This window comes from Cygnus atratus, chromosome 2, assembly GCF_013377495.2.
Source record: "Cygnus atratus isolate AKBS03 ecotype Queensland, Australia chromosome 2, CAtr_DNAZoo_HiC_assembly, whole genome shotgun sequence".
NCBI lineage: Eukaryota > Metazoa > Chordata > Aves > Anseriformes > Anatidae > Cygnus > Cygnus atratus.
The window spans coordinates 21,714,054-21,739,131 of record NC_066363.1 but is presented as its reverse complement, the minus strand read 5'-3'; the positions used below and the strand labels follow the sequence as shown (position 1 = coordinate 21,739,131).

The window sequence follows — 25,078 nt, the reverse complement described above, 5'->3', positions numbered from 1 at the left end:
AGAGTGAGGGACAGCCCCAGCTGAAGATTTACAACCAGAATTTACAATTTTATTTTTTTTTGGAAATGGGAACCTAAGACTTTTCTGCTTTCAAAACCTGAGAAGTCTGAGTCTTCTCAAACCACAGCTGAAGGATGAAGTGCTCTTTTTCACTAGAAGTTGCAGCATTCACTCAAGTAGCAGGCCACAGGGCTTGCTGTGTCTGAGTATTATGGAGATTCCCTATTCAGTTGCTGCAGGACATTAACACTCTTTCATGTCCTCCTGTTATAGCGAGTCCCTCTTGCACAGAGCATGTTCAATATTCATGGGAGCAGAGGAAGTGCAAAGGAATGCCTCTATAGCCCAGTGCCTTCCAGTCCTTGCTCCCAAAAGGATTTAAGGATGCTTTATGGAACTGACAGGCAAAGTGATTGCATTTGCATAGCAGGATATTTTTGGTGGATATTTTACATTTAAGGGTCATTACATACTTTCTAGAAAAAAAAAATAACAAAAAACGAGCATTTCATATTGTAAGGCAGAATCTTCACTGAAAGTGCAGAAATCTAATTAATGAAATGAGTCAAATCTGTTTAGTTTATAATAATAGGAAAGCACATTCAATATTTGGACTAAATTTCTCTAGTTTCTTGCTGTTTAAATCAAATAACAAATGAAAATAATGTGAATTTCATTATTTTCAGTGATGTTTTCAGACCAACACCTACTTGTCAGGGAAGTTCTGACTGTTACAAAGAATTTTTCATTCTTAGTGTAACAGATTTTCAGTGTAAAATAGTTTAGGCATCTGCACTCTCTCCCTGTGCATACCCTTTTTCCCTGTTAATGAAAGTTAAGCAACAATCCAATTTTTTTTGCTACACTTATAGGCACTGATTCTGTATTTCATTCTTGGCTGTGAACCAAGACATCAATTCTCTGGCCAAAAAATAAAAAATAAAAATTAAAAAGGCCAAAAACAAATGTAGCACCGAAAGGCTCACAAGAAAAACACAAATTTCCTTTTCAGAGTGCCATTGACTTTCTTCTGATCTACCTCTGCAGAGGTAAGTGGCAGCAGGCTGAACAGCAGCTGGCCTGGCTGAGTACTGAATTGCAAAGGAAGGCAATGAACAATGCAGGTGATCCTTCATTAATAGACCAGTCTATGAATAATCCCCTACGTGGTATTTAGTGATGTTATTACCTGTGTATCCTTCATGTAAGAAGTGGTCAAGATCCTGACTGGCCAGGGTCTCCAAGAGTCCCATGGCACTTTCTTTAAAATTAGGGTGATTACTGTGGTTTTATTTCAGTTCAAACAAGTACACTCTCCATGATTTTTACAGCTATGCTGAGATACCTTTGCTGCCAAGTACTGTGGAGATCTTTCTGCATTTCAAGAGCCCAGTTTTTGTTCCCCTTTGGGTTTGGGATGCAAATATAGGTTATGTTTATCACAGCCTTACAAGAAACTTGGAGCTTCCTCCATTTCTGCATCTGTGTTAAATGCCAACCAGCAAAAGGCACTTTAGAGTTTATTGTAAGTCTGACAACTGACAATATCCTAACATTTTTAGGAAAATTTCACAGTGAGAAACAGCAATGAGGCAGGTAGCCAAGAGTACATATGGTGGCATTGGCATAAACATATGGAAATTACATTCGAAACAAGGGGGAAGGAGGTCATATTTATTTACCAGAACAAACACTTCCCTGAATTTTAGGGGCAAAGCATTTTCTGAAGGAAGGATGACAGTTGCGTGTGTGTGCCATAAAAGGTTTTGTGGAGTAGAAACAAGTTGTGGTCTATTAAGAGAAACAGATTGAGCATGGCACACCTTTCAAAAACCAACAATCTGTTACAACTATCGGCACTGCTGAGTAAAGCATCTTTACTCTGTGAGGCTGTATGCTATGTGCCGCTTTACTTTTTGCCTGCTCATACAAGGAGCGTGTACTTTTGTGCCAGGACTCACAGAGCCTTATAGCTCAAACTTGATGGCTTGAACAAAGCACTGTCAGAGGACTGAAGAGCCAGCCAGCCTCAGGAAGGCCGAGTGGCCCCTACCTCCTATTCAGGGTGTGAATGAAGCAGGCTGTAGGCTAGGACTCACACTGCAAGCACTTCAGTAGCTCAACCTTGTCAGCTTCATTGTCGCTACTAAGCTTCTGTGCACGACGAAGGAAATTACCGACATTTAGACACAAACTATATTCCTTTACTTCTTGTTGCCATCAAACTAAAACACACCAAAAAAAAATATGGACTTCAATTCTTCCTCGTAAGATATAATACCTGAAGCAGAATAGCTGTGTTCACTGTGAATTGGGGTATGAAAATGACCTTACCGTCTGCCCACTGCTCGTGTTCAGGTTTATCAGAATTTCCAGTGCAGATACTTGCTTCTGCAGGACTGCGAGTTGAAAAGAATTAAAAATCAGTGGTAGTTTTGCATCCCATAAGTGCTGAAGGAATACATTACAGTTAATATCTCTATGTTATATCAGTCACTTCCTATCACAAAGAGGAAAGATGTGTCACTTATGAGATGTATCATTGCAGGATTGCTCCCTAGAGAACATACCTCATGCTTTGGCCAGTCAAGTTTTATACTCTCTAAATGATAGGGGCTTCCATCATCTCCCTTAAATTACTTCTGCATTCATGCTGAAAATGATCTTGGGGAGTGTTCTTACTGCTACTCAGTCTAGTTTTTCTCTGCCACATGCTATGCCCTGTACTACCAACATCACTCTTCTCTACCGCTGGGCAGCCCCAGTCGGGTAGCACCACTGCTCTGGAAACACTGGGATTTTTGCCTGGCCTTTGAGGCTATTTGGGGATCACGTCTAGTGAATAGTTATCATTCGGAGAGGGGCCTTCCAAGGACTCTGGTGGTTTGCCTACTGAAATTAAAAGCAAAAGCCTATTAAAAAGCCTTGGCTAAAACCAAGCCTGCTGCTATCCTAGTTGTTACAGGGATTGTGTCCAAAAGCACAGCGAGATCCCGCTTGCAGCTATCTCAGTATCATCCTGGCATCCACACTAAAAACCAGCCCCGGCCTGGGGCCGCGGTTACCCGAGGGCCAGACCCGAGTGGATGGAGAACACCATGAAGTGCTGTGAAGTGTGGAGGACACCGTGAAGTGCTGTGAAGTGGACACCATGAAGTGCCGTGTGTGCGCTGAGGTAGCTGAGGGGGCTGCTCGTGACAAAGGAAGACAGAAACGTTTCATTTTTCTGCTTGTGCTGGACGTTTGGCAGCCCTCTGTGCAGAGTTAGCATCACTCTCCCCTAACCTTCCTGTCTTTCAGAAAGCTAAGAAAGAGGGAAAACCAAAAAACAAAAAACGAAACAAAAAAAAAACGGTTTCTCGGAAAGACTCAGCGCTACGTGTACAGCCCCAGCGCGGGCTCCGGGCTTTCCCTACCCGCCCTCCAAATCACTGCGCTGGCTCCAGAGGGGGCGTGGGGGGTCGAGGCAGCCACAGCCCCCCCTCGGCAGCCCCACGGCCCCCGGGTGCCGCCCCTCGCCCCGCTTTGTGCAGCCAGGAGCCCCCCGCCCCGTCCCCCCCCCCCGGGCCGGGCCGTCCCCTCCCCGCGGGCCGGGCGCGGCCATTGGCGGCGGGCGGCTCGGGGCGGGCCCGGTGCCGCCTCAAAAGATGGGGCCCGGGCGGGGGCCGCCGCCCTTCTCCTCAGAGCCTCGCCTCGCCTCAGCTCCCCGCCGGATTACAAAGCCCGCTTCTTCTTCTCCGCCGCCGCCACCGCTACCACCATGAGCATCAGCAGCAAGAACTCCTCGTACCGCCGCATGTTCGGCGGGGGCAGCCGGCCCGGCACGTCGAGCCGCTACGTGACGAGCAGCAGCACCCGGTACTCGCTGGGCAGCTCGCTGCGACCCAGCAGCGCCCGCTTCGTGTCCGCCTCGCTCGGCGGCATGTACGCCACCAAGGCCACCTCGGTGCGGCTGCGGAGCAGCATGCCGCCCATGCGGCTCCACGACGCCGTGGACTTCACGCTGGCCGACGCCATCAACACGGAGTTCAAGGCGAACCGCACCAACGAGAAGGTGGAGCTGCAGGAGCTCAACGACCGCTTCGCCAACTACATCGACAAGGTGCGCTTCTTGGAGCAGCAGAACAAGATCCTGCTGGCCGAGCTGGAGCAGCTCAAGGGCAAGGGCACGTCCCGCCTGGGCGACCTGTACGAGGAGGAGATGCGGGAGCTGCGCCGGCAGGTGGACCAGCTCACCAACGACAAGGCGCGGGTGGAGGTGGAGCGGGACAACCTGGCCGACGACATCATGAGGCTGAGGGAGAAGTGAGTGGGGCCTGAGGGGGGACACGGGAGGGGTGGGGAGGGCAGGGCCGGGCCCGCCGGGCAGCCCCTCACCGTGTCTCGCCGCTTGCAGGTTGCAGGAGGAGATGCTGCAGCGGGAGGAGGCGGAGAACACCCTGCAGTCCTTCAGGCAGGTCGGTGCGGGGAGCCCCGGGCTGTGGGAGGCGGGGAGAGGCCGGGGGGGGGCCGGGGGGCCGCGGCCCCACACAAAGGAGCCGCCGCCGTTCTCACGCGGAGCCGCCCCGTTGGCTTTAGGGGACCCCAAAAGGGAGGGGGGAGGCCATTGTCTGGCTTGATCCGAGTCTGGCCGGTGTTACAAAAGCGCTCCGATGTGGAATCGCTTTCCGAGCCAATAAAAGCGAAAGGGAGCAGCCATCTGCTCGCTTGGCTGAAGGGTATTAATGGTTTCTATGGGATTCACCGAGGAATGCAGATAGAGGCATTACGGCGAGTGTGGCGGCAGCAGATTGGGATAATAGACCCCTTTGTGTCGGAGGGGAGGGCGCAGGGGGCTGTATTCTTACCGAGTGTGTAATGTTGTGGGCACATTTCGAGGGAAAAGTGACGTGTGTGGGGCTGAGGTTTTGTACAAGGTAGAGCTCCCTTTTGGTGAATCGCATCGCTCAGTGCCCTACCAGAGAACTGTTTCAAATTTAGCCCCTCGTATCGGTGGCGTCTGCTGATCGGAAACAGGCAATTCGTTCCTGGGGTAAGTTCACAGCAGTCAAGTCTGTATTCTTCTGATGTCTGTTAGGAATGTGGTGTTTCATCCCATGTAAACCAAGGCGTTAATGTAAGAAACAAGCTGCACTGGAGTTTAGTCTCTGTAAGGAAGCTACAATGTTGGCCAGATGAACTAAAACCCAAGTGGCGGCCAGAACCAGCTGTGTAGTGTTCTAAAAGTTCTGAGCTCAGGCTTTGATTTGCGCAAAAACAGCTTTTGGCTTGGATTAAGCCTTGTTTGGACTAGAAGATATTTAGGAATGTGCCTTCTCAAAACAAGATATCTTCCCTAAAACCGCTGCATTGCTAGCACTCCTCCTAGCTGGAACTGACTGACTTAGTCTCAGAGCTGTTCAGTCTCAGAGCTCTTTGTAGGCATTGGTAGATATCACCATTCAGGAAGTCACCATCTGATTTTCAATATTTCCCTGAGCAAAGCTTTTGACTACACTATAACTGTAGTCTGAGACCAGGTGTCTTAATGAGATAGGTGTCTCAATTTCCACACTACTCTCATTTGGCCTGGGAATTCAGTGCCTGCCACCATTCTGGGCTCTGAAGTTTGAAACAATTTAAGACACTGCCTTAACTACAGTTGCTGAATTACTAGTGCTAAGCCAATTTAAAGTAGTGTGAAGTTCAGTGCAAAACCATTTCTCTTTTTTGTTCTAGAGAATCTAATCTATTCAGATTAATTCAGTCAAAAGACTCTTTGACTTAAGGCTAACTTAATCTTGCATACTTATTTGGTGCAATTCAAGGCACATCTACCTCTATCTCAAACCGATTAAGCTTTGTGAAGGCTCCAGGCTTTTAAGCAAACTTGGCTTTGTGCATATCCCACATTCATTATCCACTTCTCTGTGCTGCAGTGAGGGCTCATTCAGAAGCTCAGCCTCCAGCTGGTCTGTGGCAGCAGTGCAGCTTGAACTGTACCAACTTCTAAGGTGTAGCTTATGTGTAAGAACTACAGATCAGTCTGTTGAAGCACTCACTAATCCACTCATGATATAAATAATACATACTAGAGAGTATGACTTGAACCAGAGTAATACCTGACTTTTACTTGCCACAAAACAGGTTTATCATGAAGTTTTTGAAGACTAAGTATGTTTCAGTGTAAGTGGTTCCAACATGTGAAATGCAGTTCATATAATGCTGAAGCTGAAACATCCTCTTGTGCTTTCCATTTGGGGGGGGGGAAAAAGTGTTGATTATTAAACCATTATGTTCTGGCACTCGAAGGGTCTATATGCTTAGATTTGGAATGCTTCAGGAGATGCTTTGCTGTTCTGATGTATCATCAAACTTACCTTAATGGAACAGTTGTACACTCAGTATTTTAAAAGAAAGTGAACAACTATTTGAACTTTAACTCGCATGTCCAAAAGCTGCATACTTGAGACTGTTTAACTGAGAGGTATTGAATTAAAATTTAAATTTCCTGAAGAAAATACAAGTGAGTTTTCACATATGCTGCAGGGTGTTCTACATAAAATAAACCTGGAGGTTCAGTGACTTCAGAACAAAAGAGGTGTTGTAATTAGTGAGAAAGTCACTGCAGCTTTGTCAACTACCCCAGCAGCAAGGAAAAGAACCTGACCCTATGGCAAGACTAATGGGTCAGCTCCTGGCTAATGAGAGCTTTTTCTGAAATCAGCAAGCACATTCAACCCTCCGATGTGGCTGGCATTAAAGAATCTCTTAGGATAAAATCAATGCAGAGTTCGATTACTTGTATGCACGACTTAAACCTCGCTCAGGCTATAAATAGCTTATTCATTTACATGGCTCTCTATCCATCTAGGAAATAGGGAGTGCAGAAGTGCATCTAACTTACTGAAAATGAATGTAGTAAAATACATCGCATATTGAATGAGTCTTCAACTTAAGATGCTTGCTATTATAAGCTGCTAAAAATTCTGTAATTTTTCAGGTCCTGGAAAAAATCAGTCTTCAGTATTCAGATCTTTAAGATCCTCTGGAAAGTCTTTAAAAGTCTGTCTAATCATGTAAAAATATTACGTCGTAGTCATGTAGCTTCCTTCCAGAATGATCCCCAAGTTTTTTGGGAGGAGAACAAATGAATTAAGGACTTCTTTCTCTGGGCTGGAAAACAGAGCCAAGATGAACTGTGGGTGTACAACTGGAGTTGGTAGGGAAGTTGCCTCATAACACATCAAGGGGCGTTCTGCTGGGAAAGAACACCAGAGAACTCTTCTGGTGCAAGAACTTAATCCCTGAATAGCAATAATACAAGGAATGGCTTTCTAGTAGCCTAAAGAAAACAGTTCCATTTTCAAAGGTGCCATAACAGTGAGCACTGCTGATTAAGAATGCTTATGCTCTGGACAAATCCAGAAAGGCTTTAAAGCAGGCTGTGAAAACCTGAGACTTAGGCTAATACCATAGGAGCGCAAGCATGCAGCCAGTATGAAAGGATCAGTCTTCCCCTTTAGAAATGGATTGTTTTACTTGGGTGTTAAAAATGTAAGAAGTTACCAATCAGTGGTTAGGCTTCAGTTATGTTTTGAACGAATTCAAGCTGCTCCCACGTAACATTTATGACCTATCTTCTGTTGTGCCTTAAATGAATTTTTGCCGTTGATTAAGACTATCTCCGTCCAGCAAAAGGTGGAGTCTTTGCCAGCTAACTTGAGGGTGTAGGCAACGATGACTAACTCAGTTTGTGTTTGTACTCATACCTTCTTTTTCTCAGGGGAGATCTGGTGAACTACTTGTGGTAGTACTGGCCGGCAGTTCCTATATATATCTTTCTGGCTTTAACAGTATTTTCAAGCTGTGGTCTGTGGACCCAAGGGGCTCTACGGTTGGTCACTGAGGAGTCCATAGGAGATGAACAAGAAGTTAAGCTCCCTGCTAGGCATGTGGGCGCATGGGTTACGCTTTTAAGCCCCACTGGAAAGGTGGAAGCCTAAAAATTGAAAGACTAACTTGTTGTTTTCAGTGGTGTCAAGCTAAAAGAGCTTAGCACTTGCTTGTAAGGTAGGTATGTGCTATATCTTTGAGCAGGGTTTACATCCACCGTGATCTGTGCGCTCTTGGTTGTGGTTAGCAATACCATAGCAAAGGTGACATCTTCATATACTGTGTAGCTACCAAAGTTGTGATAAAGGTGCATATAATTGTCTCTGAAGCTGGGGTAGGAGTTGGCAAAAAGATGGAGGTTTTTGATGGGTTTTGAGGTCTTGATTTCATGTTGTCTTGCCAAGAAACTTGGATGTAGGAAGATCTGTGTGCTACTGAACTTGCCATAGAAGATTCCATGACACAACAGTTCTGTGAGATTGCTAATCGGCCTTCTCTCTCTCATCAGGATGTTGACAATGCCTCTCTGGCACGCCTTGATCTTGAGCGCAAAGTTGAGTCCCTGCAAGAAGAGATTGTCTTCTTGAAGAAGCTTCATGATGAGGTAAGTTGAAAAATGAGGTCTGTGATTGTGTGCTGTTGGTCAGGTGAGCGAGTAAACGCTTTGCTGGTTCTGGCCCGGAGTCCTAACCTGTATATGTTGTGTATGTTATTAGATATTAACTGAGTGTCTGCTTCTCTCTAAGGAAATCCGAGAACTGCAGGCCCAACTCCAGGAACAGCACATCCAGATTGATATGGATGTTTCCAAGCCTGATCTTACTGCTGCCCTGCGTGATGTTCGCCAACAGTACGAAAGCGTTGCTGCTAAGAATCTTCAGGAAGCTGAAGAGTGGTACAAGTCCAAAGTAAGTAAAATCTGTTGCTGGATTGTTCAGATCCAGCAGGCACTCAAATTAACTTTAGCTAACAGCTTCGCTGTTTGTTTTGGACACTAGCACAGCTATGGAACAGGGTAGTCTTTAAACTCCCGGTCTGTGAAGAGCTGGAAAAATCAATGTTTGCCATAAATACAGCATTAAACTAAAGGGCTTGTATTTCTATTCTGGTGGCTGAGGGCAGCTGTTGATGATATACTGGAGAAAGAAATAATGAGTGGGTGAAAAGATGATGAAAAGATGGGAGACATAATCCTATAGGAATAATAAGATGTTTTATGTGCAATGTTAATGTTTAAGTGTTTCAGGTGTTAGGGCTTGAAATAGATTCAGCTGCCTCCAAATTCTGTGTCCAGAAATAGTCTGTTAAACCACTTCTGTTGAAGTATTTTGCTAACCAAACTGGGGATTTCCACAGTTTGCAGATCTCTCTGAAGCTGCTAACAGGAACAACGATGCCCTGCGTCAAGCCAAACAAGAAGCTAATGAATACCGCAGACAGATTCAGTCTCTCACCTGCGAAGTTGATGCCCTTAAAGGAAGCGTAAGTAGAATACAGCAGTTGTTGGGATGTTCTTCCCACTGCAGCTTTGAGCACTGCGCTGTAGCTCAATGGATAGATGTGACTGCAGCTGAGCTCCCAAACAAGACAGCAGCACACCAGTACTTCCTGAAAAAGATGCTGTGGGTTCCATTCCCCTGCGTGGGCTACAGTGCAGTAGTCGGATTGATACACTGAACTAGTCTGTCTTCAGGTGTAAACAATACAAAATGAGTTCATACTCTTGCCATAATATTCACTGTTTGTATAATGCTTCCTGAGAGTGTTTATCACTTGTCTGTCAGGTACAGCTGAAGCAATACAAAAAGCCTGAGGCAGTAGCAGGGAGGAGGTGCAGATCTTGCTGTTGCTGGAAGCTGACTGCCTGAAAGGCTGGCTTGAAATAGATTTAACTACACCTGTAAATCCCCTCGCTGAGTACTGTCTGCATGCTGACTTGTAGTGCAAGTGTTAGACTTACTGTAAAGGTTTGCTTTGCTACCTGGTAGAAATAAATGTGGCGCACCTCTGATCAAGCAGTAGAATAACACCCTGACTTTTCAAGGGGAGAATAAGGAGATACATTTAGGACATGCCTGGGCATTTTCAGAAAGGACACTAATGTAATTCAGCTGCCCTTTTTTTTTTTTCTTGAAATCTTCCAGGCCTTGAGGATGGGGAGGAGTGGATGAACTGCAGCAGTGCCTTATCTTGTTGTTCTCTTCCAGAACGAATCCCTGGAGCGCCAGATGCGTGAAATGGAGGAGAATTTTGCTCTTGAAGCTGCTAACTACCAAGACACTATTGGCCGTCTGCAGGATGAGATTCAGAACATGAAGGAAGAAATGGCTCGCCATCTTCGTGAGTACCAGGACCTGCTGAATGTAAAGATGGCTCTTGATATTGAGATTGCCACCTACAGAAAACTGCTGGAGGGAGAAGAGAGCAGGTAAAAATCCCATGCAGACACTTCTCTAAACAGTAATTGCTAGAAGATACTCTGTACCTGTGTCTGACTTGATTCATTTTTTTCTTCAGGATTAACATGCCTATTCCAACCTTTGCTTCTTTGAACCTGAGAGGTAAGCTGCTTCACTTCGTTCATTGCTGGCAGCCTTTCCTTTAGCACAGGTTCTGGATAGTTCCCTCAACTCTAGTGTTTCAACTCGTATAAATGCAGTCGTGTATGAATATTATTACATATACAACTACAATGTTTGCACTTCCCCTTGGATGGGAGGAGGTACTTTGTTCGTGGATGCAGGTGTTATAAGTATCAGTACATAGCAACTGATTGCTCTAGATCTCTGCTGAGATTCTTTAGGAGGAATAAGAAGAGAATAGGGAAGATTAGTTTTTCATTCAAAGAGCAGAAGACTTCCCACTGTACTAAACTGGGATTCTGAAAGTACATCCTAAGCTGTTATTCCTCATTTCTTTGAGGAGGCATTTCATCTAAACTATTGGTAATCTATTTTTCTTCTGCAGAAACCAACATTGAGTCTCAGCCAATGGTTGACACTCACTCAAAGAGGACACTTCTAATTAAGACCGTGGAAACTAGAGATGGACAGGTTGGTAGTAACTTCTGGCTTTATTCCTAGCACAGCTGGTTGCTTTGTACAATGCTGTAACCTGGGCTGCTGGTCAGTGCAGCCTGTATATGGTATTAAGCACTGCAGAGAACAGCATCTGGGGCAGTCCAAGCTGCATGGTTTTACATGCAGATGTAGCAAATGGATTTTCATGAACAGATCACAAAATTCATCTGAGAATAAAAACTTGAGTAGCTGTCAGCTTCCTGTTTTAGAGAGGATTTTAAGCTCAGATGAATTAGCAATTCTCAGAGGCTTCTCTCACCACCAGAGGAAAAGTGGCACTAAACCAGAAATACTAACTAGAGGCAAGACACTGCTTTCAGACCAAGTCAAAGTTCAAATGATTTCTTCACCCCATTAGCCAACTAGCACTTCTCATTTGTAACTGGTGGTTAATATCTGTTGGTTCACTTCTGTGCTACTAGTTCCAATTCTAACTCTTCAACTGTCTTGATGCTTAAACTTAACACAAGTTAAACTTAACTATACTTGATACTTAACACAAGTCTCTCTCCTTTTCAACAGGTTATTAATGAAACTTCCCAGCACCATGATGACTTGGAGTAAAGCTGAAGTGAAGATGCAAACTTAGTGCAGGAGAAATTCTTACCAGCAAGGTTTTAAAAAGTCCATGTCTTAAAGGAAGAAACAGCTTTCAAGTGCCTTTCTGCAGTTTTTCCATGAGCGCAAGATTATTATGCTAGGAAATAGGTCTTAGATCTTGCAAACTGACTCTCCCTGAAGGATTAGAGTTTACAATGGAGTCTAGTTTACAAATAGCAATATCTTGTGCTGCAATACTGTTTTTAAGTATCTGAATTCAATAAAACTGCTTTTTCCAGCACAGTATGAGCAACCTGTCGCTACTTCAATAAATCTTTGGAAAATGGCTCTTGATGTGTTCTAATTTAACTTCATGACTTTCTGCAAAGCCATAACTTAATGCTGGAATTACTATACGGTTGACAGCTCCAGTACTGGTTGTGTGAAATGTTGTTTTTTCAGATTAACTAGATCAACTGTCTTCCCATTTACTGCTTAGGTTTTGGAACCAACTAAAATGGACTACAACTGGCAGATGCATAATGTATTATGATATTTCTTATCAGTTGAATAAAATGATACTTCAAGCTAATAAAACCTTGCTTTCATATACTATTTACCTAGTTAATAGGAGCTAAGAATGTTCAAAGCACTTCTAACTAGTTTTATAGGGCCTAGTTCTAATAACTGTGACATGTTGTTCATGCGAGTCCTTATCTGAGACAGCACCTTTGCAAACTTAACAGCTGACTTGATGCATTGACTTCATTTTCCAGGAAAGATTAGTTCCCAAAGGCTTGTCAGTATTGCAGAAGCTCAAATGAAGTCTTCAGCTGGAGTGGTGGTGGCTTGCAGTGGTATTTAAGGGAAAAGCATAGGAAAAACTTTCCTAGCTGCCACTTGATGCCTGCATTTAAACCCCTTTTAAAACTAAGAGCCATAATGCTCAGTCTTTTCTGCTGAGTATGAGCCCCATGGCAGCAGAATCAGACCAGGCTACAAAACTAACTTCTCTGTTCTGCATTGCTCTCCCTGTAAAGCTTGCTGCATGTAAACTTCCAGTCAGATCTAATTTTCATGGGATGAGTAAATGGCAATTGGAGTTGGATCAGTAAGTATTAATAGCATTAATTGCTAGTTCAAGGTGTTGGTGGTAGTTTGAGTACTTGTGAAAGTGTCTGTACAACACGAACTGATCTGCATTAAATATTATCAATCCACCCTGCACACACACATAGAAGCTTTTTTTTTCAGTCCTTCCATTTGTTTCAGTGTGTGTCCAAACAAATACAGTGCAGTGGCTGGTGTGAGAGGGCAGTAGGAGTCCACTTTCTTCATGCCCTTGCCTGCAGCACCCGCTTGGGTGTGCAGTAACCAAGCTGCTAAAGAAGAAGGTAGCCAGTGACTGGGGCATGCTGAAATGCCGTGCGGCCTGGGGATGCAGGTATCCTGCAGTCTAGGGGTAGGTGCCTGGGTATGATTGGAGTTTATAACTTTGAATTGCCCAGAGAGAAGTGCTGAAGCTGTTCTTCACAGCAGAACAGTGCCTAATTTTCAAAGAGCGGTGTGGTGGTGCTGTCCCACCCTGCTTCTCTCTAGTAAGTGTTCCAGAGGAATTCTGCCTCCAGACGATGATGGCAGGCCAAGTAGTTTTCCCTATTCTGCTGCGCTTGTGCTGATGCTCAGCAAAAAGTACAAAATCCAGTAGGCTGGGGTATGCGGCTGACTGCCTTGGTGCCTCGGGTGCTCACCAGAGGGCAGCTGGTCCTGTGTTCATTCCGGTGACTCTTCCATGCAGAAGTGTCGGAGGTGACTCTCAGGAGAATGCCTGGAGCCGTGCCTCAGCCCCTGCTTGCTGTGAGCAGAACAGTGCGGTGAATGGTATGTTCTCATTAAAAAGTGAGTGAACCCAGCCTCCTTATGCCACGGAGCTTACAGACACCAGGTTTTCTGCTATATACGAGCATCCAGAACAATAAAAAAGCACAAATGAGCTCTCATGTGAGATGCATTCTGTGACAGTAGCAGCACTGAGGATGTGCAATAGCTGATGTTGAACACTTACTAGACACAGGTGCCTACAACCTGTAAGGATAAGAGTGCAGCACGGCGCTTACCTCCTGTCTATGACAACTTTGGGCAGAGAAAAGTCCCCACTTCTGCTCCAGCACTGAGGGAGCAATGAACAGTGGCATCCAGCAGCACATGGGCAGGAAGAGCTGGCACAGGGGGGACAGTGGGGACTACTGGTGGCACTGGGCAGGGACCTGCAACACAGAGCGGGTTCTGAAACACGTGCTTGTTGCTGGAGGTTGCCTGGATTGTGGTGGTCTCACACGTGGCTTCTCCCCCTGCCGCCAGCTACCCGGCTCATTGCTTTCTGTTGCCTTTGATTTCCTCACCACCTAGATAAAAGAAGTGACTGTATCGAGCCCTGACAGGGAAGCAAAGGAGTTATTCCTGGCTCTTTTGTGCTCAGGGTTACTCGTAGCACAGAGAAATATGTGGTAGAGCTTTCAATCCTGGGAATAAATAGAAAAATAAATAAAAATAAAACCTAGTTGCCAAGGGGATAGGAAGACTGCGGGAAACTATTTCAAAGCCTGTACTGTGCGCAAGTGTAAGGGCATTCTCACGGCAGAAAGGAGCGCTGATGATGGCTGTGTAAACTTTTGGTTGATCTGGGCATGCCAGGCTTGTGCTCGCATATAAGCGCCTTAGTGCTGAGCCAGCAGCTAACCTCAGACCTGTATTTCACATCCTAATAACCTCAGCTGACAGCAGTGCGGGCTGGCTCGCCACCACTGGAGGCTGTGCACTTGTCCTACTCTCTAACAAGCATCATGAAGCGGCTCCCGTGAGCTGAGCAGCAGCACTGAAGGGCTGATTTTCCTCCCTCGCTGAGAGGTTGTTGCAAGTGAAAGTCGCCAGGTCACTGTATGACAAGTAACAGAAGTTACTGCTAAAGGCAACATCGTTTTTTTGGGTAAATGTTGACCTCTAACAAGACTTCCTGACACTCAGTGTCCTTTCCAGTTAACCCAGGCAGAACCTATTTTGCCTGTCGCTTCTGTTGCATTGTGAAACCTTGCACGGTGCCTGCCTCCAAATGTGTGAGCTGTACTCGGAGTAAATAATAGTAATCCTCCAGAAAATCTTGATAATCTTGAGAGTCCTCATATTTAGTTTATTTTGCTTTATGTGGCCAGAAGGAACAGAGATCTTCAAAAAGCTATTTATTGGAGCCTGCTGAACCTCACCTGGTATGAAAGCTCCTGAATGGGGGTCTCCACACCAGGCAGGGTGTTCAATTCTGCCTGTGATTTGAGCACTTACAGGGCTCTTGCTCAAAACCCTATTTGCAGTTGTAAAATCCCACATGCAAAAGGCGCCCGGTGTGGGTTATGGGACACTTTGGGACAGGTATGTTCTCCCATGAGAGAATTAAAACATATCCCTTATACTCAATTGCCCTTAGGCACCTGCGGAGCACCAAGAAAGCTGACGTCCCTGCCGTAGGGCTGTTGATGGCTGTCACCCAGGACCTGTGCCATGTGGACATCACGTCCTGCTGGGGCACACCTGGCACGGGGAGGCTTCTGCTCCTGGCCAGGGCTTGCACAGCCTGGTTTGCTTATGCCAGTGGGTGGAAAGGGAGGTGCCCGGGGGATGTGAATGCCCATGTTTAGAGAAGATGAGCAGCTGAGCGTCTGGATAGAGAATCTCACTGATGACAGGTAAATATCATAAATTTTAATTGCAAATCCCTTTACTAGGGAGGGGAATGAAAGCCTGGGTATTATTGAAATTTTTGAAGTCATTTGCATATAATGAACTGCTTTAGCAGACATTTGCTTGAGTGCAGTCATGCATGCAGAACTAGGAAGTGCCAAAAATAAAATTACATTTTCAATCTTCATTTGGTCTCTTTGTGCTCATGCAGAGCGCTACAAATTTCAGCTGCAAATTCATGGACCTTGTCCCATTCAGTGCACATACCAGACAGAAGTGAGTGCTCACAACAGCCCTGCGAGGTGGGTCACTGTCAACCCATTTCACGTATGGGACCGTGAAGAAGAGCCGGCAAGCTCAGAAGTGTAAGCTAAGCCCAGGGATCTGGTGTGAGGTCAGTTAGCACTGTATACTTTTAAAACACTTACTGGTTTCAGGTCTGGGTACTTTCACAGTCTGGATCTCAGCTCAAGTTCACAAATGGAAGATCATCCATTCAGGGGATACCAGTGAAAAGCATGGTTCAGGTGAAATTGCCTGCCTCCAACAGTAAAGCTGTAGCACAAGGGGGAACAAAATCCAGTTCTACAACACGACATAGCTCTCCCTTACCCGTGGGGCCCTTCTCTCTTTATAGCACATCACATTGCTCATTCCACATTTCCCTTCAGTGGCACTAAGGGAAGCAATGCTCTAGCGAGCTGTCCCCTCACGACCCAGCCCAAGGCCACTCCTTGGGCCTTGGCTACTCTGTGAAGAGCCCACAAGTGAAAATTGCTTTTGGGCTTCGGTCTGCAGCAACCAAACTCACTGCTTCACAAAAAGACAAGTCCATAACAGCCAAATCTCTGCACAAGAGTGTGTAATAGTTTCCATATGAACTCCTCAGCCTGACATTTTCTGCCCATTTCTTTTTCAGAGACGTATTGCAGCTGTCTCCCTGTGGTGGATTACACAAACTGCAAGGGGAAGGCAGCCTGTCCAGGCATTTCTACTGTCTGATGGATCCCTTACGCAGTGTACTGTGCACTAATGGGAGAGAGGTGATTCCGAAGATGTCTCAGATTTGGCAGACACAAAATGAAATCACTTTCAGGATGTAGAACTGTGGGAAAGTGTCCGAAGTCAGCAGCGAAGCACCCACTGCTTTCTCCCTCGCTCTCTGGGACAGGGGAAGAAAATAGGGAAAAAAAAAGTAAGAAAAATTATGGGTTGAGATAAAGACGGTTTAATAGGTGAAGTAGGGGGAGAAATCAAAGCAAAGAAAATCATACAGCACCCCCCGCAGGCAGGTCGATGCCCATTCAGTCTCTGTGCAATGGCCATATTGGAAGCCAAAACCCCTTCTTCTTCTTCTCTCTTTATCTCAAATTTTATTGCCGGGCATGATGACATACAGAATGGAATATTCCTTTGTCCCATTTGGTCAGCTGTCCCAGATGTGTCCCCTCACAACGCTTTCCCCATGAGCTTTCTTCTCTCCAGGCTGAACTTGTCCTCTTCTTGTATGTCAGGTGCTTCAAGACCTTCCCCGTCTTCGTGGCCCTTGGCTGGACTTGCTCCAGCTGTAAATCTCTCTCTTGTAGCATGGAGTACACAATAGTAATCATTGAATTACACTGACTGGTCATGAAAAGGATCCATATACAGTGGTGACCTGGCAGATGGGAGTGCAAGTAAAGGCCAGAGCTCTAAAGTAACTTATGAACAGCCATAACTGGTCAGACCAACTATCCACCTTTTCTGTTATAGTATTTACTGAAGAAAAGGGCACAAGAAACAGGGTCCCAATCCCTGGAATATTCTTCATTTTCCTGAAAACAAATTCAGGAAGTTTTTGAGCCAGTGCCTTCATCCAGACCATTGATGAACTTGCCTCATCTATTTCGAATCCTTTAATATTTTTGGCGTCTATCATCCTGTATTTCATTATTTGACAGCGTACTAAGGAAAAACATCTTCTTTGGATGATTTTATCCCCACTGTCTGACCATTTTTTTTTTTTTTTTAATTCCAGAAGTTCATGTGTTAGGAAACCTAGTAAATATTCACTCTGTGTTTAGTCCCTGCATGCCACCCCTCATTTGACAGACTTCTCTAGTAGCTCCTGCGTGTTTCTAACATCTAAGTGTCTTCTCATCTAGGAGCCCTCATCTAGGAACCCTAATAATCCTCCTCTTTCTTTGTATTTTAGTTCTGCTATAACCTATTTAAAACAAGGTGACCAAGACAACAAGTAATCTTCAAGACACGTGCATTGGAGCAACAGAGTGACATAATGGGAACTCCTGCTTTATGCTCAGTTGCTTTCAAGGTAAGTAAAAATATCTCATTTGGAGTTTTGATCATTGCTCAGTACTGGGCTGACATTTTCAGAAAGTTATCCACACTGACTCGAAGATCTGTTTCCTAAGGACTAACAGCTAATTCAGAACTCTAGCTTCACAGAGTTATTTTTTCCCCATTCTTTGCAGTCTTTGACATTAAATTTTCATTCACTGTTTGATCACCCAGTCAGCCAGGACTGTGATATCCTTCTGCAACTTTGTGCTTGGCATTAACACTGACTGCTCTTAATTTTGTACCAGCTGAAAACTTTGCCAACTTGCTGTTCATTCTTTGCTAGGTCACTGAGGAAAATATTGAATTGCAAAGTCCAATGTACAAATGCTTGCGGGAGTGCAATGACAACTTCCTTCCATAGCAAAGGCTGTCTGTTATTTCTGTCGTTTCCTACTTTCTAACTTAAAATAGGGAGAATATTCCCTCTCAATTCCTTAGCAATCTGCAGTGATCATTTTTCAAAAGCTTCTGACAAAATCTTCCATCTGCCTCACCCTTACCCACAAAGCTTGTAAAATCCTATAGACATTTCCACCAGATTCATGAGGCATGACTTCCTCAGGAAAAAATGCGTGTGGAATCCTACCCAGTATAGCTGCTTTTATAATTTCTTCTGAATTTGCAAGGTGAAAATGTTAAATTTATTGCTCTCTAGATTTCAGCATTGTCCTGGAGACTTTTTTAGGGTCTGAAATTTTACTGGCCACTGACGATTCCTCTGACTCTGGATGCATTGCAACTAGCAATTAGCACTTTCACGTCGAGGCACTTCAGACCTATTTAGTGGTTGCCATTCCGTATTTTTCTTACCTGTCAATGCATTGATTTGTTCCAAAACCTCTTCAGTTTGAGATTGTCCTTCATCTGTCACATGGGGTTCCCTGACCTTATTCTTAATGAACTGTAGTCATGCCATATTTTTCCTATGGCTTATCTTCACTGAGTAGTCCTTCTGACTCTTCACTGTCTCACTTGAAGTTGCACTGAATTTCTGATAGGCATTATGTTTTGGATGTGTATGAAAGTGCTTTTTTATTAGCAATTTACCTCTTGAGCTGGTATTTGATCCAGCTCACTGGAGATTTACTTCTCATTTGACAGAATTTTTTGGTTTGCTCATTTGAAGATGGCTCCTGTCAAATTTTAGTAGTTCCCCTCACTCGCTTTTTTAATTGAGCTGCGTTTTTGTGTGTGTGTGTTTGTTTGTTTGCTTGCTTATTTGTTTTAAGAGGGTTTTCAGCAAGATAGTAGGCAGCTTTCAGTGTTTAATAAGGTATCTCAAAAAGTGTCTTTGTAGCTTTTCAATTTTCAATCATCTTTTTTTTTTTTTTTTTTTTTTTTTGGTGTCTACATTTGAGGAATGCTCCCTTTTGAAGCTCAGCTTGATTGAAGTGGACTTCCAGGGCCTTTTTCCTTCCTGGCTGGATATTAAATTTCAGTACATGCAACTGCTATATCCTTTTCACCACTAACCTCTTCACTTTCCACACAGGGTATAAATTACCCATCTCTCTCTTTCCTTTGTGAGATATGTTCTTAACATTTCTCTCCTTTAATTCCTCAGTATCTAGCCACCTTTTCCTTCATGTACTGCAGCTCCTATGTATCTAACTGAACATTCAGCAATTGCTTTGAACTTCATGGCATCTACTTCAAACATGAAAAAAGGGCTTTCATATGAAAGCTTGTTAGTCCTTTCCCCAAAATTTATTAGATTGGACTACTAAAGCACAGGGCCTCTATCAACAAACCTTGTCTTGTACTGTTATTGAAGGGATGCTGGGGCACTGCACGCCCCTCTGGGGCCAGCATGGCAGGGCCTCAGCTGCCAGAAGCCATCCCACCTCCCCAGGCCCCCTGGCACTCAGCTCACCAAGGGGAATGTGGGAGCTCTGGCTTCACTTGAGTGCAGACCCTGAAACAGATCCTTGTTTATGCCTTCACTCGTTGGTACCTCCAATGCCAGGAGAGCAGCACTGGCTGTAATGCAGATGGGTATCCTGATGCCACCAGTGACTGCGTCATACTAGCTCCAGTCCATAGGTAAGCCTCTGTGTTTGACAACCCCCTCAAAGACTGAGCAGTGATATCTCTGCTGACTGTAGTTATAGGCTCTCCATACACTGTATGGAGAGCTAATTTGTGGTCCCCTCACAGGTGGCTCTCTACAACAGGTTGCCTCGCTTTGGAGGCACCATTGAGGTGGACCGTGTGGAGATGGTGAGTTTGGAGCATAGCCTGTCACGTCCTCCACGGGGATGATCAAAGGGCTGGAGCACCTCTCGTATGAAGACAGGCTGAGGGAGCTGGGGTTGTTCAGCCAGGAGAAGATAAGGCTCTGGGGAGACCTTACAGCAGCCTGCCAGTACCTACAGGGGGCCTGCAGGGAAGCTGGGGAGGGACTCTTTGTCAGAGAGTGTAGTGATGGGACAAGGGGGAATGGCTTTAAACTAAAAAAGGGTAGGTTTACATTAGATAATAGGATGAAATTCCTCACTCTGAGGGTGGTGAGGCATGGGAACAGGTTGCCCAGAGAAGCTGTGGATGCCCCATGCCTGGAGGTGCTCAAGGCCAGGCTGGATGGGGCTTTGAGCAACCTGGTGTAGTGGGAGATGTCCCAGCCCTTGGCAGGGGGATGGAATTAGATGATCTTTAAGGTCCCTTCCAACACAAACCATTTATGATTCTATGATTCCATGGTTCTACAATTCTATGATCTCAGCTCCACGTGCTGTGGCCCTTCTGCACAGTGGGAGTGAAGTGCCTTGTGTTCGGTAGAGCACTGAGGCATCATGTCTGTAACTCAGTCTGCAACCCTTTGCCCAGGAACTGCAAGGCTCTCCTTAGCTCCTCCAAAAACATCACAGACTTCTGCAGAAAGAACAGTAGTCAACAGTAATATGGTAGCTTCAGAATATGCACTAAATGCAGTGTAAGTTGAGAACATAAGGCTACATCTGGAGACAAAAAGAGGCATAAAACTGGAAGAAACACATTTACAGATCTACTGGTAGAAAGCATCTGACTTTAATTCCTTGACTGAGCACAAAGAACCATGTATATTAGATATTTTGCTCTTGCAGGATATTGAAGGCTGAGACATGAATTTATTCTTCAAAGGGAGGTGAGTAACACCTCCACCTGATATCCCACATCATCAGCCTCCAGTTGGAGAGATGCACTTTGAACTTTGAGATATGTTGACATTAATGTGGGTAAAAGCCTACATGAATAAATTCTGCAGGGTTTATTTGCCTGCAGTCTGAACTGAGCTCCCTGTAGCTGTTGAGGGGGTGAGAAGGAGACAGCAGCAATCTGATCAGAGGAGGAAGAGGTTCTACAGGACCTAGATAAGACAGATTGGTATAGGCTTGGATATAAGAGGCTTGGAAAACCACTATTTTATCTTAAGCTTATGCATGAGACAAAGCAAAATACTTGGCTGGCCTTCTACCTTTGTTCAATTTCCTTTCCATGTACACAAAGCAATTTCAAATAGAGGATTTGCTTTTCAACTCTCAAATATTATTTCTGTTCATCCAAGAAGACCTTCCCCAAATGCACCATATATCACCAGGGACCTGCTCCACACTCCAAATGTTTTTTTCATGTAATAAATACTTGACATTTAGAAAAATTGCTTCTAAATTTACAGAGTGCAGTGCTCACAGTTTGAGATTACCCTCTAAACACCCTGAAGTGCCAGCCGCATAAATAAATATCTTTGCAAATAGATTCTCATTTATTAGTTTTGCAAGTGTATTTTCACTTCTTGGAGATGGATGATTACTATAGGAGGAAAGAAACAGCTCTGGTTTAAATTAAATAGTAAGAAAGTGCAGGGGAAAGGCTGATCAAAAAAGTTAATCCTCTCCTTGTTCTTTTTGATTTGTTTTCTCTCTTTTTAATTCAAGTTTCATAAGAACGGCACTATACATCCAAACTGTTCAGCTGTGCTTTATGTCATGGTCCAACCAAACATAGATCAAGCTGTGAAACAGCAGCAAGAGAAAAACTGCAGTTTTAAGAGAGAGGGAAAGCTGTCTATCTGCAGTTCATACATAGTCTCCATCATACAGAACATAAATAGATCTCAAGATGTGGTGTATATACCCCAGTGACACTACTGGGAGAGGACCAAGCATCACTTTTCTCATTTTGAAGAGGACTAAATACTCTCACAGGACTAAATGCTTGGCCATAGAGAAATCAAGAGACTGCTTACTAATATCACTACATAGAGATTAAAAATTAAAGATGCCTACAGAGGCACCCTTCCCTCTGAACTGCAAAGGCATGCCTCATTTCCATGGGGGTGTGTGGGAAGGAAAGAGAGAAAAGGTTTGATGGCTACAAATTGACTAGCATCCCTTCTCAGTATCGCAAAAGGCCTGTGGGGGGTGCCTATGTTGCAGAGGCTGGAGTATCGATGCAGTTAATAGTGTCATGTAAGGATACAACCTTAATCCACGCACAAGGTGATCCTTTTGTCTGCTTTATCTGTCAAAAAGTTAAACCTCTTGTTCAAGTTGGCTTTCTGTTGTCAGTGGAGGCATGTCGGCACCATGGTGAATGGGTCAGAGAGCCTGTTTCCAGTAGTGACTACTGTTTTCCATCAGTGACTGCTGATGAAGGCTAGGTGAACCCCAACTTCTAGCCTTTCTGAGGGCAAACTCCATTGTTCAGTCTCCTCTTCAGTACAGCCTGAGCCTTAGCAGCCAAAAATACAGGCGGCCAGAGATCCTTGAGCACAAGCTCTGAGACCATGAGCTGAGGGCCTCCAGGTCAGGAACTGCCTTTGTTTTGCCTAGTAGAGTCTGAGCCAGTAACCATGATGGTCATGGTGATTACAAACTTTTATTTTCTTTTGGTTTGGATGTGTCAAAATGTTGTTTCTTGGCCAAATCACCATAATGCTTCAGTCAAACAAGTTTGTCACTTTTTCTGGCAAATGATAGACGAAGCTATGTGGAGTGGATAGAGGATGGAGTTCCTTGTGAGCACAGAATCATGGTTTTGTTGCAGCTCACCTCTTTCTCTGAGCATAGATAACCAGATTCAAGGAATATGCTGCCCAATCAAGCTTCATGACACCCTCTTCATTAATTAATTACACTGAGAACAGTCTCCTGCCTACCTCTGGTTTTGGTTCTCTTGGGAAGGTCTAGCCCATGGCTCACAAAGCCCCTCAGACATAGTTTATGTCTTGCTACTGAATTTATTCAAGTGAAGCTGTGACAATCCCTAAGTAAAAGCAGTTTTACTTGCACTGCTAGATTGCTGAACTAAGCTAAAGCCAACATACAATGGGATTAAACTACTTTTAATATATCTATTGAGGGCTGCTCAACAGTTTAACTGCACAAATCCAACACTGATTTCAACAATGAACATTTCATAAAGAGCTTTTACATTCTTATTAACTTCTCATGACTGTGAAAATTGTTTTAAAGATCAAGGAAATTAAGTTCACTGTGTTTGTTATCGAAAAAGGTACATCTTTCAGAGAATCCTTATCAACTTGATCTCAGTGTATGCTATCTTTAAGTAATGTTATACAGTCTGCTACTTAGCTACTGTTTCCATGGTCATGAAGTCTGATGCCACAGGTGTAATGACTGGGCCATAGATAAGCCCATGACTTTGTACAGATAAGGCAGATGGTAGCTCAGTCTGGGCTTGTACCTGCACTTCACCAACGCTGTGGGCCCTGAGAGCACCTAACTGCAGAAAATATGCCCAAGCTTTACAAATCGTGGAGTCTAGGGCATAATTTATCACACCCTAATGTAGACATCTAAAATAAACCAGAGGAATTATGCTCCACTTCTCTCCACAGAGTTTGACCATAGTCACACGAAGACCACGTTTGGTGTCAAAATGCATCTGCTGCTAGACTATAGGCACCGCACTCCCACTCTGGGACTCATTCTCCTCTCCTCTTTTTCCTTTCCCCTGGTCTGAGGTCACTTTGCAGTGATCTTTCATGTCAGCTGATCTCTTGCTGTCTGGCTTTTGAAATTAATATCCTCAGCAAATCACTCAGCTCCTGCAGAGCACATACAACACAATCAGTATAATTACTTCACGTCACACCTCAATTGTCACTTCACTTTAATGGACTGCAAGTAAGATGAACTTGATAAGTGCTCTAAGTTAATGTTCTTAGAGTTTCTATTTCAGACTCTTATGAAAGATGTTAAATATATCCAGAAAAAGAGATTTCATCCCAGAAATTATTATCCACATTATAGCACAGTGAACAGGGCCAAGAGAGTTCAGGGCTCTGTAATTAAGAGACTGTTAAAAAACATTCAGTGTAGACAGGAAAAGGGTAGGACAGGAATGATGGGACTCGTCTGGTAAGTGAGGTGTTTCTGATGTAGAAATTCGTATATCAAGTGTATACTCTGTCTATGAAGTAGCATCCAGTCATTATGGACCATAGAGCTTAGCAGACAAGTCAGCCTACTTTGAATTGGACACTTGAGTTGGTGAGATTAACCTCAGCCTATTTGCTTCTACTGCCTCACTCAGCTTTACTGAGCAGGTGAGGTGCCCAAAGGCAGCCAGCAGCCCCGTGTCACGGCTGCCAGATCCACCTCCCCCTCTCACCACCCAGGACTTCAGCATGTTTGGCTCTTTCAAATGAAGTAATTCTACACTAGCATTTGAAGAACAGCATATTTAATATCAGAGTAGCATAATCTCTCATTTTAGGTCATTGCCTGTGTCACTTAATAATCACACACCCTTCATCCTTCCTTTGTCACATTTCTCCACATTGTGTTGCGCACGAGCATATCCAGAGGATATTAAATCTCATCTCTTGTACTGCTATTCCAATGCCTCAGAGAATATTTTTGTCTTTTCTGCAACTAGCTTTGAAACCATTCCTGAGAATGTAACAACTCCGTATTTTTGAAGACTAGAACTGGCTCATTTAAAACCCAGCTAGGATAAGACTCCTTTGGTCCTCTTTTATACCACAATCCACTTTTAGGACATTTACTAAGGCAGCATGTCATCCAGCCCAATTCCTTCCTTGCCTACAGGTGATTCAGATTTGCAATTTCTGCTTTTCTGGAAAGCAGAAGGAGTCTTAGGAAGGAGTCTTAGGCACCCAGCTGCTGACCAGGCTTGGCAGGAGCAGGTAAGAGCCCTGAGGCAGAAGCTGGGCCCACGCAACGAGAAAGCACAGAAAGCACCGGGCTGCAGCCCACCCCTGGGTTCACCTCTGGGCTCACAGCAAGCTTTTGCATGATGTATAGCGTTCATGGTGAAGTATCAGTTACAGAGAGGCAGCTCGAGTTGACAGACCATTACTGAGTGTTTTTACTCTGCTAAAGCTCATACATAGTATAAGAGCAATTTTCTTTCTTATAAAGTAGATAAAAAGCTAAACAAAAAGAACTAATGCCCCTGCAGGTTTGGATTTACACAAGCAGCACTGCTTTTAGAATTCAGCCAAATTATTTTTGCCCTTAAAGTCTCTCAAAATGCCTAAT

The 25,078-nt window shown here is 44.4% G+C and overlaps 1 protein-coding gene across 1 annotated transcript; it reads left to right on the top strand.

Moving 5' to 3' along the window:
- Positions 1-3,608: 3,608 nt before the first annotated feature.
- Positions 3,609-11,843, top strand: VIM (vimentin). The gene is made up of 9 exons (XM_035545375.2): positions 3,609-4,305; positions 4,397-4,457; positions 8,384-8,479; positions 8,622-8,783; positions 9,232-9,357; positions 10,083-10,303; positions 10,393-10,436; positions 10,843-10,928; positions 11,478-11,843. The coding sequence occupies exons 1-9, from the start codon at positions 3,761-3,763 to the stop codon at positions 11,517-11,519; spliced, it is 1,383 nt and encodes a 460-aa protein (XP_035401268.1). The 5' UTR covers positions 3,609-3,760; the 3' UTR covers positions 11,520-11,843.
- Positions 11,844-25,078: the final 13,235 nt, after the last annotated feature.